The sequence below is a fragment of the Piliocolobus tephrosceles genome, unplaced genomic scaffold (assembly GCF_002776525.5).
Source record: "Piliocolobus tephrosceles isolate RC106 unplaced genomic scaffold, ASM277652v3 unscaffolded_39972, whole genome shotgun sequence".
Lineage (NCBI taxonomy): Eukaryota > Metazoa > Chordata > Mammalia > Primates > Cercopithecidae > Piliocolobus > Piliocolobus tephrosceles.
Genome location: NW_022324278.1, coordinates 1 through 11,631, shown reverse-complemented (window position 1 = coordinate 11,631; position 11,631 = coordinate 1). Strand labels below are relative to the sequence as shown.

At 61.6% G+C, this 11,631-nt stretch overlaps 1 gene segment (V, D, J or C); it reads right to left on the bottom strand.

The window, feature by feature from the left end:
• Positions 1–70: 70 nt before the first annotated feature.
• Positions 71–9,944, bottom strand: LOC113223231. The segment is given in 7 exon segments: positions 71–474; positions 559–836; positions 2,767–3,090; positions 3,176–3,499; positions 3,585–3,905; positions 4,095–4,403; positions 9,627–9,944. Coding segments are annotated over 6 exon segments (1,524 nt in total).
• Positions 9,945–11,631: the final 1,687 nt, after the last annotated feature.

Below are 11,631 nucleotides of genomic sequence, written 5' to 3'. Positions count from 1 at the left end.
CGCAGACTCAGCTGTGTCCTGGGCTGGGTGCTGGGCCCTCCTTGGCTTTTGGTGACTGTACAGTCAGAATGGGAGTGACCCTGAGACCCAGGGGCCTGGGATGAGCTCACAACGGCCAGCAGCCACCCCCTCCTCGATGACTCCGTTGAAGGGACGGACACTGCTTTGGGGTGGGGGCTGCGACTGGTGGTTCTGTCGGCACCTTTAACCTTGCGGCTGAGCGGGCCCCTCTGGGCTCAGATTCACTGGCCATCAGCCCACAGTAGCGACCTTGCGCCCCCTTTTCTTGTCTTCTTCCCTTTTCCCACCCAGGGCAGGGCACAGCCCGAGGGAGGCTCAGGTGCCGGCAGAGAAGCAGCTAGGCCTGGTGGAGCGCGAGTGGCCCGCGGCCTAGGCGTGGGGCTGGAGGATGTTGGTGTAGTCGAGGGAGGTCTGGGGCCTCCCCTGCCGCGTGGCTGAGAGGAACCGCTGCACCTGAGGGGAGGGCGTGGGTCAGGGCGCTCTGCTGGCTCTGCCCAGCCCCCTGCCCTGGCCTGGCCCCTGGAGGTGGGTGCCCACCGTGAGGAGTGTGATGGCAGCGCTGTAGCTCACACTGAGCAGGAAGAGTGTGGCGAAGATGCAGAGGCCAGTCCACGTCCACAGTGTCTCACTCTCAGCCTCGTCCACGCACACGTCCAGCTCTGGGAGACCTGGCCAGTCAGCCCTCCCGGCTCCACAGTGGCCGCGGTGGTCGGGGACAGAGCCCCTTGCTGCTCTCGGCAGCCCTTGCTGCTGTTCGGAGTGGCAGAGTACCCTATCCGGGGCCCTCTGCGACTGCGCAGAGCCGCCAGCCAACCCTGAGGGTGGGGACCCAGGTCCCGAGTCAGTCAACAGCCCAGGACCAGGCTGACCACTCCTGACCTCTCGTCTGTGGGCCCCCACTCTGGCCCCATTTTCCCTCTGCTCCTTACGGCTTCTCGGGTTACCTCTACTCCTCCTCTCTCTAGACCCCACCGCCTCCCCAGAGAAGGACCCAGCACCTTGGCACAGGAGTGGCCCCTCACTCAGGGCTCTCGGGAGGATGCGTGAGCTCTGCAGCCTGGCTCCCAAGACCTGGGACTCACTGCGTGGGTGCTCTGAGGGGCTGTCCTGGTGTGGACTATGAGCCCAGGCCTGTGGGAGTCCAGAGCGGCCTCCTGGCCCTATCCTGGCCCTACCCTGGCCCGGCCCCGCCTACCAGCCTGGTCCCTCTGGCTCCTCTTGCCCTGGGTCCCCTCCACTCCCTTCCCCAATGCCCTGAGTTGCCTGCTGGTCACGGGCCACCAGCAGGCGCAGGTCCAGCCTCGGCCCCTTACACCTCTTTCTGCTGCTCCCGGCCCGGAGCTGGGTGCAGATGGGCCGGGATGAGTGAAGGTGAGTGCATGGCTGTGGCGGTGTGCAGGGACTGTCTTCAGACATGGAGGGGCTTTGTGCTCACGGGGTGCCCAGCGCCTGTGTTTCTGTGTGGATTTGGTGGGTGCTGTGCACTTGGTATGCATGACCACGGGGAGCGTTTGGATTGGGGGTGTCAGATGCACCCGTGGGTTTGAGGCCTGGGAGGGGCATGTAGCCTGCTCTGGGATTCTGGTGTGGGTGAGAGGGGGAGTGGGATGGAGCCCAGGTCCTGGGGTGCATCCATCCTGTGTTTGACAGGGTGACAGGGAGGGTTGGACTGGAGGACACCATGTGAGGCCTCCATTTCTGTCTGGGATCCAGTGGCCCAGGTATGACTCAGAGGAGGTGCTTGGGAGTAGCCTGGCTGGAGGCAGCATGGGAGGCGGAGTGTGGGCCACCTGTGACCATGTGTGGGGTGCCTTTGGCATCCTGGTGGTGGTGCAGGGCGCTGTGGAGTTGCTATGGGGCCTGGTACATGCACAACTGTGCCTTGAGTGGGCGTGACTGGGTGTGACTGGGTGTGTGAGGCTGGCAGTTCCCTGGGGGCCGACTCAGGATGGACCGAGGGGCAGGGGAGGGGCAGTAGGAGAGGGGCCTGGGTGCTGACCTGGGCCTGGTGTGCCCACAGGGCAGGGTGGTGGAGGCTGTGGGGTGTGAGTGGGCTCGGCCCCGTTGGCCCCTGTGCTGGGGCTCTGCAAGGCGGGGCAGGGCAGAGGCGAACCGCAGTGGCACAGACTTGGGGGAGGGCTGTATGGGGTCCTGTGTGCCTGTGTGGGGGTTTCACTTAGGGCTGTTTTTCCACCTGGAGGGGCCTGTGTGCCCATCTACACCTAGGGGTTCAGGGGCTCCTGTCCAGGGGGGTAGAAGCCAAGTCCCCAAGAGAGAGGGCCGTGGCGGCCGGGCTCCCTTGCCCCCTTCCCTGAGGACCTCCCGTGGGTCTTTGGACTCCTTGGAGGGGGTGAACCCAGAGTAGGGGCAGAGAGGGCCCAGGGTATCTGTGATGAGTCCCTGCAGATACACTGTTTGACAAATACCCTTGACACGAAGACAAACGGATGAAACGGTGCCTCAGCCCTGCCCACCTCCTCCCACCACCTCTCCTGGGGGGACTCAGCCCTGCCCACCTCTTCCCACTGCCCCTCCTGGGGGGCCCATTCCTCTGTGCCAAGATGCCCCTGCCCACAGCCCTGCCCGCTGCCAAGAACGGGTGTACCCAGGGCTCTGAGCAGGCACAGTTTATTGGGGGTGGCTTCCTGGGGTGGTTGCAACAGTGGACAGAAGGTCTGGCCTCCCTCCCCACTGCACAGCTGGATGGAGCCCTGAGAGGGAGGGAGGCAGGAGTGCATCATTTACCGGGATTTACAGACACCGCTTTCTGGACGATCCATGAGGGGCTCACTGCCTCATGGACTGCACGGCAGATGAACTCGTCTTTCTGCTCCCATTCGGTCTTGGTCACCTCCAGGCGGCTGAAGACGAAGAAGCCGGAGCCCTTGGTCTTGCGGGGCTGCGTCATGCTGTGCCTGGCGTCCGGGAGCTGCACCTCGTTGTGCAGCCACTGCACCGATATGTCCTCAGGCATGAAGTTCTGGATCAGGCAGCCGAGGGTGCGCTTGTCCCGGCTCTCCAGCTTCTCTGGCGTTGCAAACACATAGACTTCCGGGGCAGCACGCGGGCCTGTGGTCAGACGTGGGGTCAAGCCCAGGCTCCGCTCGCTCGCTCCCTCCCTCCTCCCCACGACCCTGGCCTGCCTGTGGCTCACCGCTGGTCTTGGTCGTGGACCGCACGAGGGCCCTGGGGAGGTGGGGGTGGGTCACCCTGCACTGGTAGGTCTCCCCCTCAATCCAGTCTTGGGTGACCACCGGCAGGACGGACGTGACAGTTAACGTGCCATTGTGCTGCTTCTGCTCCCTTGGGGTGACCTGGGGCACGGGCTTCCCACTGGCCCGGGACCAGGTCAGATTCACAGTCCCCTTGCTGGGTGCCAGGTCCACTACCAGACAGGTGATCGTGGGCGACTTGCTGATGAACAGGTCGAACGGGCTGGGCCGGCTTAGGTAGGCACTGACCCCTCTCGGGTTGGAATCTGTGGTACACCGGAGGACTGTGTGAGGCCCGCCCGCCACCTTCTCTGGCCTCTGTGGCAGCCACCAGGGAAGGTGGGAACGTACCCGCACACTTCTTGGTGCTGTCCTCAAAGGTTTCACCTTGATAGGTGACCTGGCAGGTGTAAGTGCGGTCCGACAGCCAGTGCTTCTGGGCGAGGGTGAGCTCACTTTGTGTGGAGGCCAGCTCACCCTCCTGCGTGGCAGGAGGGGTGGGCGAGTTCACTTCCATGACCTGCCCGTTCTCCAGCCAGGTGACGTTGATGGCCCCTGGGGTGTACCCGGAGATGAGGCACAGGAGCTGGACGGTCGGGGGAAAGTGCCCACCGCCATCACAGGATGACTGTAAGATCTTCACGGTTGGTGGGGTGAAGTCCCTGGAGCAGACTGGGGGAGAGCTGATGGTCATGAGGGTTGTTGGCCTCCCTGGGCTCTGTGCACCCTCCCTCTTGTCCCCACATTCCTGGCCCGGGTCCCCAAGCATGCTGGGTGTTCCCACTCACCCCCTGCCCGCTCTGCCAGCCCTCAGCCTGGCACTCCTGGAAACTGTGGTCTCTGAGCTTGGCCCTCTCTTACCGCCAAAGGTTTTGTTGACCTCTTTGTCTGCGGACGATGGAGTGTGCACCACACGGCAGGTGAACATCTGCTTGGCCGACGCACCCGAGACGGTCAGCAAGCTGATGGTGGCATAGTGACCGGAGGGCGTGAAGGTGGTGGCTGGTAAGGTCATAGTGCTCCTGTTGAGGGAACCTGCGTCCCAGGTCACCATCACCGGCTCCGGGAAGTAGCCCGTGGCCAGGCAGCCCAGGGTCACGGAGGTGGCATTGGAGAGAATGTGTTTGCAGCAGGGGATCAAGGGGAAGACGAAGGGGCTCTGTATGGAGGCTGTGAAGACAGAACCTAGTCAGTGCCAGCCTCGGGCCAGGGCCCATCCGGCCTGGGGGTCTGGATGGAGGAGCTAGGGACCCCGTGGCAGCCCAGGGATCCAGATGGCCAGGCTCATTTCGGGCCTTTATCCCCACAAGCCCCCGGCCCAGGGCACCTCCCAGGGCCGCCGTTCCCCCACCAGAAGCTGTTGCTCAGCCACTATCCTCAGGATGGGCTCAGGAAGAGGGTGCCTCCAGGATGACCCCAGCGTCCCCATCAAGGCGCTGCAGCGTGGGCACTCAGAAGCAGAGGCACTGGGCCATGCCCCTAGGCTGAAACCCGGGGACCCCATGGGACGTGGAACACCAGAGCCCTCCCCCTTCACTCTCTCTGGGCTCATGGTGGATGGTCTGCCTGCCCTCCAACCCCGACTCCCATCCCCCGAGGCTGTGGTCTCAGCCCCTCGGGCTCTCGAGTGCCGAGCCCCCATCTCCCCAATGCAGCAGCCCTCCCCTGACCTGCCAGACGCCCATGGTGCTCTGCCTACTCCTGACCTCTAGGGGAGGGCGGGGAGACTTGCCCTGATGCCAAGGGCAGTCCCTCCCACAACAGAACCCTGGCCCAGACATTGTGGTCTGCACAGCGTGGCCCGGAGCCCTGGCCCGGAGCCCCAAGTCGCCAGCCCATCCTGCCCCTGGAGCCCAGTTTAGCTTGGTCTTGAAGTCTGCCCTAGGCACCCCGAAAATCATAGTATCCAGTCCCACTCTGCCCACCGGGACAGCCAAGTTCAGCTGAGACTGGCCCACTGCAGGTGTCACCCTCCGAAGTGCACTTTAGGCCAACCTGGTTCAGCCTGGCCCAGGTCAGCCCAGGACCTCCCCTCGCAGGCAGCAAACTCTTATTTCAGTCCAGCCAGCTCAACCAGCTTGCTTCTGTCTCAGCTCCTCTTAGTCAGCCAGGTGAGAATGGTCAGTCCAGCTCAATTTAGCCCAGTCCAGTTTAGCTCAGCAAAGCTGGACTTAAAATAGCCACCTCACCCCAACTTCACACAGATGAATACAGTCCAGACCAGCTTAGTCAGCTAAGTCTAGCCTAGCTAATTAAATCTAGTTATGACCAGCTCAACTAATCCTACTCAGCTCAGCCCAGCCCAGCCCAGCTGAACTCCATTTAGCCCAGGCCAGCCCAGCTGAATACAGTTCAGTCCAGCTCAGCCCAGTCCAGCACAGCCCAGTTCAGATGAGCTCAGCCTGACCCAGCCCAGCGCATATTAGCCCATCTCAGCTGAACCCAGTTTGGCCCAGCCTAGCCCATCCCAACTCAGTTTAGCCTCGCTCAGCTCAGCCCAGCTTACCCAGTCCAGCCCAGCAGCCCAGTTCAGCCCAGTTTAGCCCAGCCCACCTATGTTCAGCTCTGCTCAGTTCAGCCCAGCCAAGATCAGCTTATCCCAGCAGAACCCAGTTTAGATCACCCCAGCCCAATTCAGTTCAATAATCTAAGCCCAACTCACTCCAGCTTCTCCTGCCCTGTCCATCTCAGGTCACTCACCCAGCCTAGCCCTCCCCAGCTCAACCCAATTTAGCTCAACCCAGCTTAGTCAGCCCAACCAGCTAAGCTTGGCTCAGGTCTGTCCAGCTCAGTCCAGCCCAGCTCCATCCACCTCAGCCCAGCTGGCCTGGCCCAGCCAAACCCTGTTTAGACCAGGCCAGCCCAGTCCATGTGAACTCAGCTGAACCCAGCTCAGGTCAGCCCGGTTAAGTTAACCTCAACCTGACCCAGCCCAGCCCATATTAGCACATCTCAGCTGAACTCAGTTTAGCCCAGCCCAACCTAGGCCAGCTGAACCCAGGTTAGGTTAGCTTAGCCTAGCCTAGCCCAGCCCAGCCCAGCTCACCCCAGTCCAACCTAGCTCACCCCAGTCCAACCTAGCTTAGCCCGCTCAGGCTAGCCTAGTTCAGCCCAGTTCAATTCTGGTCAGTTCAGCCCACCCCAGCCCAACTGAACCCAGTTTAGCACAGCTCGGCTTAGTTCAGTTCACCTTAGCCTGGCCCAGCCCATATGAGCCCAGCTGAACCCAGTTTAGCACAGCTCAGCTCACTTTAGTTCATCTTAGTCGGGCCCAGCCCATGTGAGCCCAGCTGAACCTTGGTTAGCCCAGCCCAGCCCAGCCCACTCAGGGCTAGCTTAGTTCAGTCCAGTTCCCTTTGGCACAGTTCAGTTCAGCCCAGCCCAGATCAGCTCATCCCAGCTAAACCCTGTTTAGCTCAACTCAGTTCAGCAATCTAAGCCCAGCTCAGTCCAGCTTCTAACCCTGTTCATCTCACAGGTCCCTCACCCAACCTAGCCCTCCCCAGCTCAACCCAATTGAGCTCAACCCAGCTTAGCCCAACTAGCTAAGCTTGGCTTAGGACAGTCCAGCTCAGCCCAGGTCTTCCAGTCACAGCTCAAGCCAGGCCAGCTCAGCTCCATCTACCTCAGCCCAGTTGGCCCGGCCCAGCCAAACCCAATTTAGGCCAGGCCAGCCCAGCCCAGCCCAGCCCATGTGAACTCTGTTGAGCCCAGCTCAGCTCATCCCAGTTCAGTTAACCTCAACCTGACCCAGCCCAGCCCATATGAGCACATCTCAGCTGAACCCAGTGTAGCCCAGCCCAGCCCAACCTAGGCCAGCTGAACCCAGGTTAAGTTAGCCCAGCTCGCCCCAGTTCAACCTAGCTTAGCCCGCTTGGGCTAGCTTAGTTCAGCCCAGCTGAAGCCAGTTTAGCACATCTCAGCTCAGTTCAGTTCACTTTTGCCTGGCCCAGCCCATATGAGCCCAGCTGAACCTAGGTTAGTCCAGCCCAGCCCACTCAGGGCTAGCCTATTTCAGCCCAGCCCCAGTCAGCTCATCCCAGCAGACCCCAGTTTAGATCACCCTAGCCCAATTCAGTTCAATAATCTAAGCCCAGCTCACTCCAGCTTCTACCCCGTCCATCTCAGTTAACTCACTCAGCCTAGCCCTCCCCAGCTCAACCCAATTTAGCTCAACCCAGCTTAGCCCAACCAGCTAAGCTTGGCTCAGGTCTGTCCAGCTCAGCCCAGGTCTTCTAGTCACAGCTTAGGCCCAGCCAGGCCAGCTCAGCTCAGCTCAGCTCTGCTGCATCCACGTCAGTCCAGTTGGCCTGGCCCAGCCAAACCCAGTTTAGACCAGGCCAGCCCAGCCCATGTGAACTCAATTGAGCCCAGCCCAGGTCAGCCCAGTTCAGTTAACCTCAACCTGACCCAGCCCAGCCCATATTAGCACATCTTAGGTGAACCCAGTTTAGCCCAGCCCAGCCCAACCTAGGCCAGCTGAACCCAGGTTAGGTTGGGTTAGGTTAGCCTAGCCCAGCCCAGCTCAGCTCAGCTCACCCCACCTCACCCCACCCCAGTCCAACCTAGCTCAGCCCGCTCAGGCTAGCCTAGTTCAGCCCAGCTAAGCCCATCCAGGTCCGCTTCTGGTCAGTTCAGCCCAGCCCAGCTGAACCCAGTTTGGCGCAGCTCAGCTCAGTTCAGTTCACTTTAGCTTGGCCCAGTGCATATGAGCCTAGCGGAACCTAGGTTAGCCCAGCCCAGCCCAGCCCACTCAGGGCTAGCCTGGTTCAGCCCAGCTCAGATCAGCTCATCCCAGCTAAATCCAGTTTAGCTCACCCCACCTCAACTCACTTCAGCAATCTAACCCCAGCTCAGTCCAGCTTCTAACCCTGTCCATCTCAGATCCCTCACTCAGCCTAGCCCTCCACAGGTCAACCCGATTTAGCTTAGCTCAGCTTAGCCCAACCAGCTGAGCTTGGCTCAGGTCTGTCCAGCTCATCCCAGCTCAGCTCAGCTCAGCCCTTCCAATCACAGCTCAGGCCAGGCCAGGCCACCTTAGTCCAGTTCAGCTTGACTCAGCCCAGCTGAACCCAGTTTAGTCTAACCCAGCACAGTTCAGCTGAACCCAGTTGAGCCCAGCCCAGCTTAGTCCACTCAGGTGAGCCTAGTTTAGCCCAGTTCACTTTGGCACACTTCAGCCCAGCCCAGCTCATCCCAGCTGAACTCACTTAGATCACCCCAGCCCAATTTAGTTCAATAATTTAAGCCCTGCTCACTCCAGCTTTTAACCCTGTCCATCATCAGGTCTCTCATCCAGCCTAGCCCTCCTCAGCTCAATCCAATTTAGCTCAGCCCAACTTAGCCTAACCAGCTAAGCTTGGCTCAGGTCTGTTCAGCTCAGCTCAGCCCGGCTCAGTGCAGCCCTGCTAAGCCCAGGCCAGCTCAGGTAAGCTCAGCAGGTAATACCCTAGCTTGGTGTCATTCAGTCTAGATAGTCCACGAACACCCCTTGTATCCTAGGTAGAGAACTGTAGCTTGTCCCTACTCCTGTGTCGGTCCAGCTTATTTCAGTCGAGTCCAGGTCAGCCTACTTGAGCTTAACCCAATCCTGGACCACTCAGTGCAGGCCACCTCAGCTCAGCCTGATTTTGCCTTGCCCCCCAGATAAGTCCAGCTCAGCCCAGCTCAGTCCAACTTAGGGCTTAGAATAACCCAGCTCAAACCTGGCTCAACTGAGGGTAGATCATTTCACTCTACCCAGTCCACCCACTCAACTCAGCTAAACCCACCTGGCCCGGGCCAGCCCCGATTGCCCTGGCTCAGTACAGCTCAGCTTGGCCAGCCTATCCTCTAAAGGGACAGGGTAGCCCTCTCAGCCCACCCAGCTTGCCTCAGCTCAGTCTGTTCTGCCTGTCTAGTCCACTCAGCCAAGCCCCACTCAGTCCCTGTCTGTCGAGTCCACTCAGTCCATCCCCCTCCGACTTGCCCAGATCCGCCAGTCATGCAGTGCAGCTCAGGACAGATCCCTGCTGCCGCCTACCCACCCTCCCTCCCAGCTCTGGGCTGGCTGTCCCTGTCCTGGGGGTGGCAGTCTGCACCCAGCCTAGCCCTGCCCAGCGTGGGGCCTCTGACCTTTTTAGTCTTGGGCCCAGCTCTGTCCCAGGCCCTTGCCTTCTCCAGGTTGGCGTGAGGCTGTTTCTAGCTTTCCTGTGTCCCCACGCGGGGAAGGGGTGCCTAGAGTCCGTGCAGTGACCAAGAAGCTTGGTTTATGCTGTGAGGGTGGCCCAGGAGTCCCCTCCCGGTCAGGGGCCCAGGCAGCCGCTCCCTCACTGCTGCCTGGGCCAGCCCCTCGACTGGGTTCCCTGTGGCCTGGGCCAGCCCCTCGACTGGGTCCCCTGTGGCCTGGGATACCTGAAGTGCCGGGTTCTCCATGTGGTGCCTATGGCTGGTGTGGCCCATCCGGCTCCCTGTCGCGTTCCTGGATAGCTCCCAGATGATCAGTAACCATGGTGGTTATTTTTATGCCAGGCAATGGAGCCTGGGTAGGGGGAGCTCTGCCTCAGTGCTTTCAGCTAAAAATGGGGTGGGAACCCCCGGAGGCCTGGGCCGCCCTGGAAGTTCCCTTTTCTCTCTGTTCTTGGGAAGTCGATTGAGCAACAGCGGGGGCTCAGGTGACACTCCTTCACTACGGACGCACGCCGAGTGCTGGGGGAGGTTCTCTGCCCTCTCAGTCCCCACCCCGGGGCCCCTGCCCCCCTCCCAGACTCTCACTCTTGATGCCTGCCTGGGCTTGGTGGTGCCGGTCAGCAAACTCGGGGTCCCGCTGCCTGGGAAAGGGAGAAGGCACTGGGCAATGCCACCTCCGCTCCCACAAAAGCCTTGTGAAGAAAGGATGGGGGCTCTCTTGTGCAGGAGAATGAGGCGCACTAAGGTGAACTGGCCCTCAGGGGCCGTGTGTCCAAGGTGTGCATGCAGGGCTTCCTGATGGCCGCAGCCCTCGTCCCCATGACCTGCTTGGAGCTGGCACCCTGCACGGTGGCCTCACCTTGTACTCCCAGGTCACCGTCCTGCAGCCGGGGGTCCCCAGCTGGGCTGCTCCTCAAGGCAAGCACACACAGGCGGGGGCCTGGCCAGGGGCTGGCAGGGAGCTGGGCGGAGGTGGCTGGTGGCTCTGCAAGGTCCCTGCAGCTGCTGGAGGCTGGGGACGCCATGACCCATCTATGCCGTGGGTGGGTGTGGGCACATGAAGGCTGGGCTCGGGCTCGGTGGCCTTCCTGGAGGCTCCCGTGGCATTTGTCCCTGGTTGCAGGCCTGAGCGAGATGATTTCCTTCACACCGTTGGCCTGCCTGTCCCTGGAGGCCAGCATGCATGGAGTGGCCACCGGGGAGGGGAGGGGTGTATAGAACCTTTGGGGAGGGAGACACTGGGACCCTGCCCCCAGGACCCCGGGTTCCCAGGGCTGGTGGTCCTGTGGAGGGAGAGGGGCTGTCAGGCCTGGCACCCTCAGAGGGATGCTCAGCACGTGTGGAAGACCCCGGAAGGGCTGTTGGCTGTCAGAGCCCTGGAGGGCTGTGATGTGAGGCTCAGGGAATCCAGGCTGGGTGTGAGTGTCCTGTTCCCAGGCTGTCCAAAGCCCCCATGCCCTGCTTGTGGCCCTGGGGAAAGGTGCCGTGTGGGAGGGTGAGGAGGAAATGCTGAGTTCCCTGGAAGGACCCATGATTCTGAGAAACCACAGCAGGGGTGGCGAGCCTCCTGCCCCCGCCGGCCCCGGTGAGGCTGTGTGCACTGTGTGGGTGTGGCTGGGGCTCCACTTGCCCCCCCATCTACCTGCTCATTTTCCCCAGGCTGTGGGCATTTGGGGGCAGGGGCCTCAGTGAGAGCCCTCTGGCCTGCTCTCTCCCAGTTCTATCCAATGCCCCAAGCTGTGCTAGGCTGCAGGGGCTGGGCAGAGTGGGCCCCCAGGAAGGAGGATGGCATCCCAGCTGGGGCTCCATCTCTGGCCCCTGCCAGCCTCGAGAACCCCAGGTCCTCTGTGTCTCCCTCCTGGGGCCCACCAGGCCTGCTCAGCTCCGAGCCCCATGTCCGTTCTTGCCCTGCTCTGCTTTTCTTGGGGCGGTGGCCCTGCCCTGGCCTTCAGAAATTGCCTTTGCCCCCACCCCTTCCTGTGTGAGGTGCCGGGCTGTTCCTCTCCTGCCCAGCATGTGCCCACCTAGGCCCAACAGGCACAGTGCCCCCAGCCCCTCCTGCCCTCTTCTGACCTTCATGCCCAGCCAGTGGCCTGGGCCTTTGCCAAGGCCTTGGTCTGTGTCCAGCTGCCGCTCCTATGGCCCCACAGTGCTGCGCCTTTCCCTCAGTGACGGGGGCTAGACTGCACTAGAGTGGGCTGTGTCTCAGCTGTACACGTGTGTGTGTGTG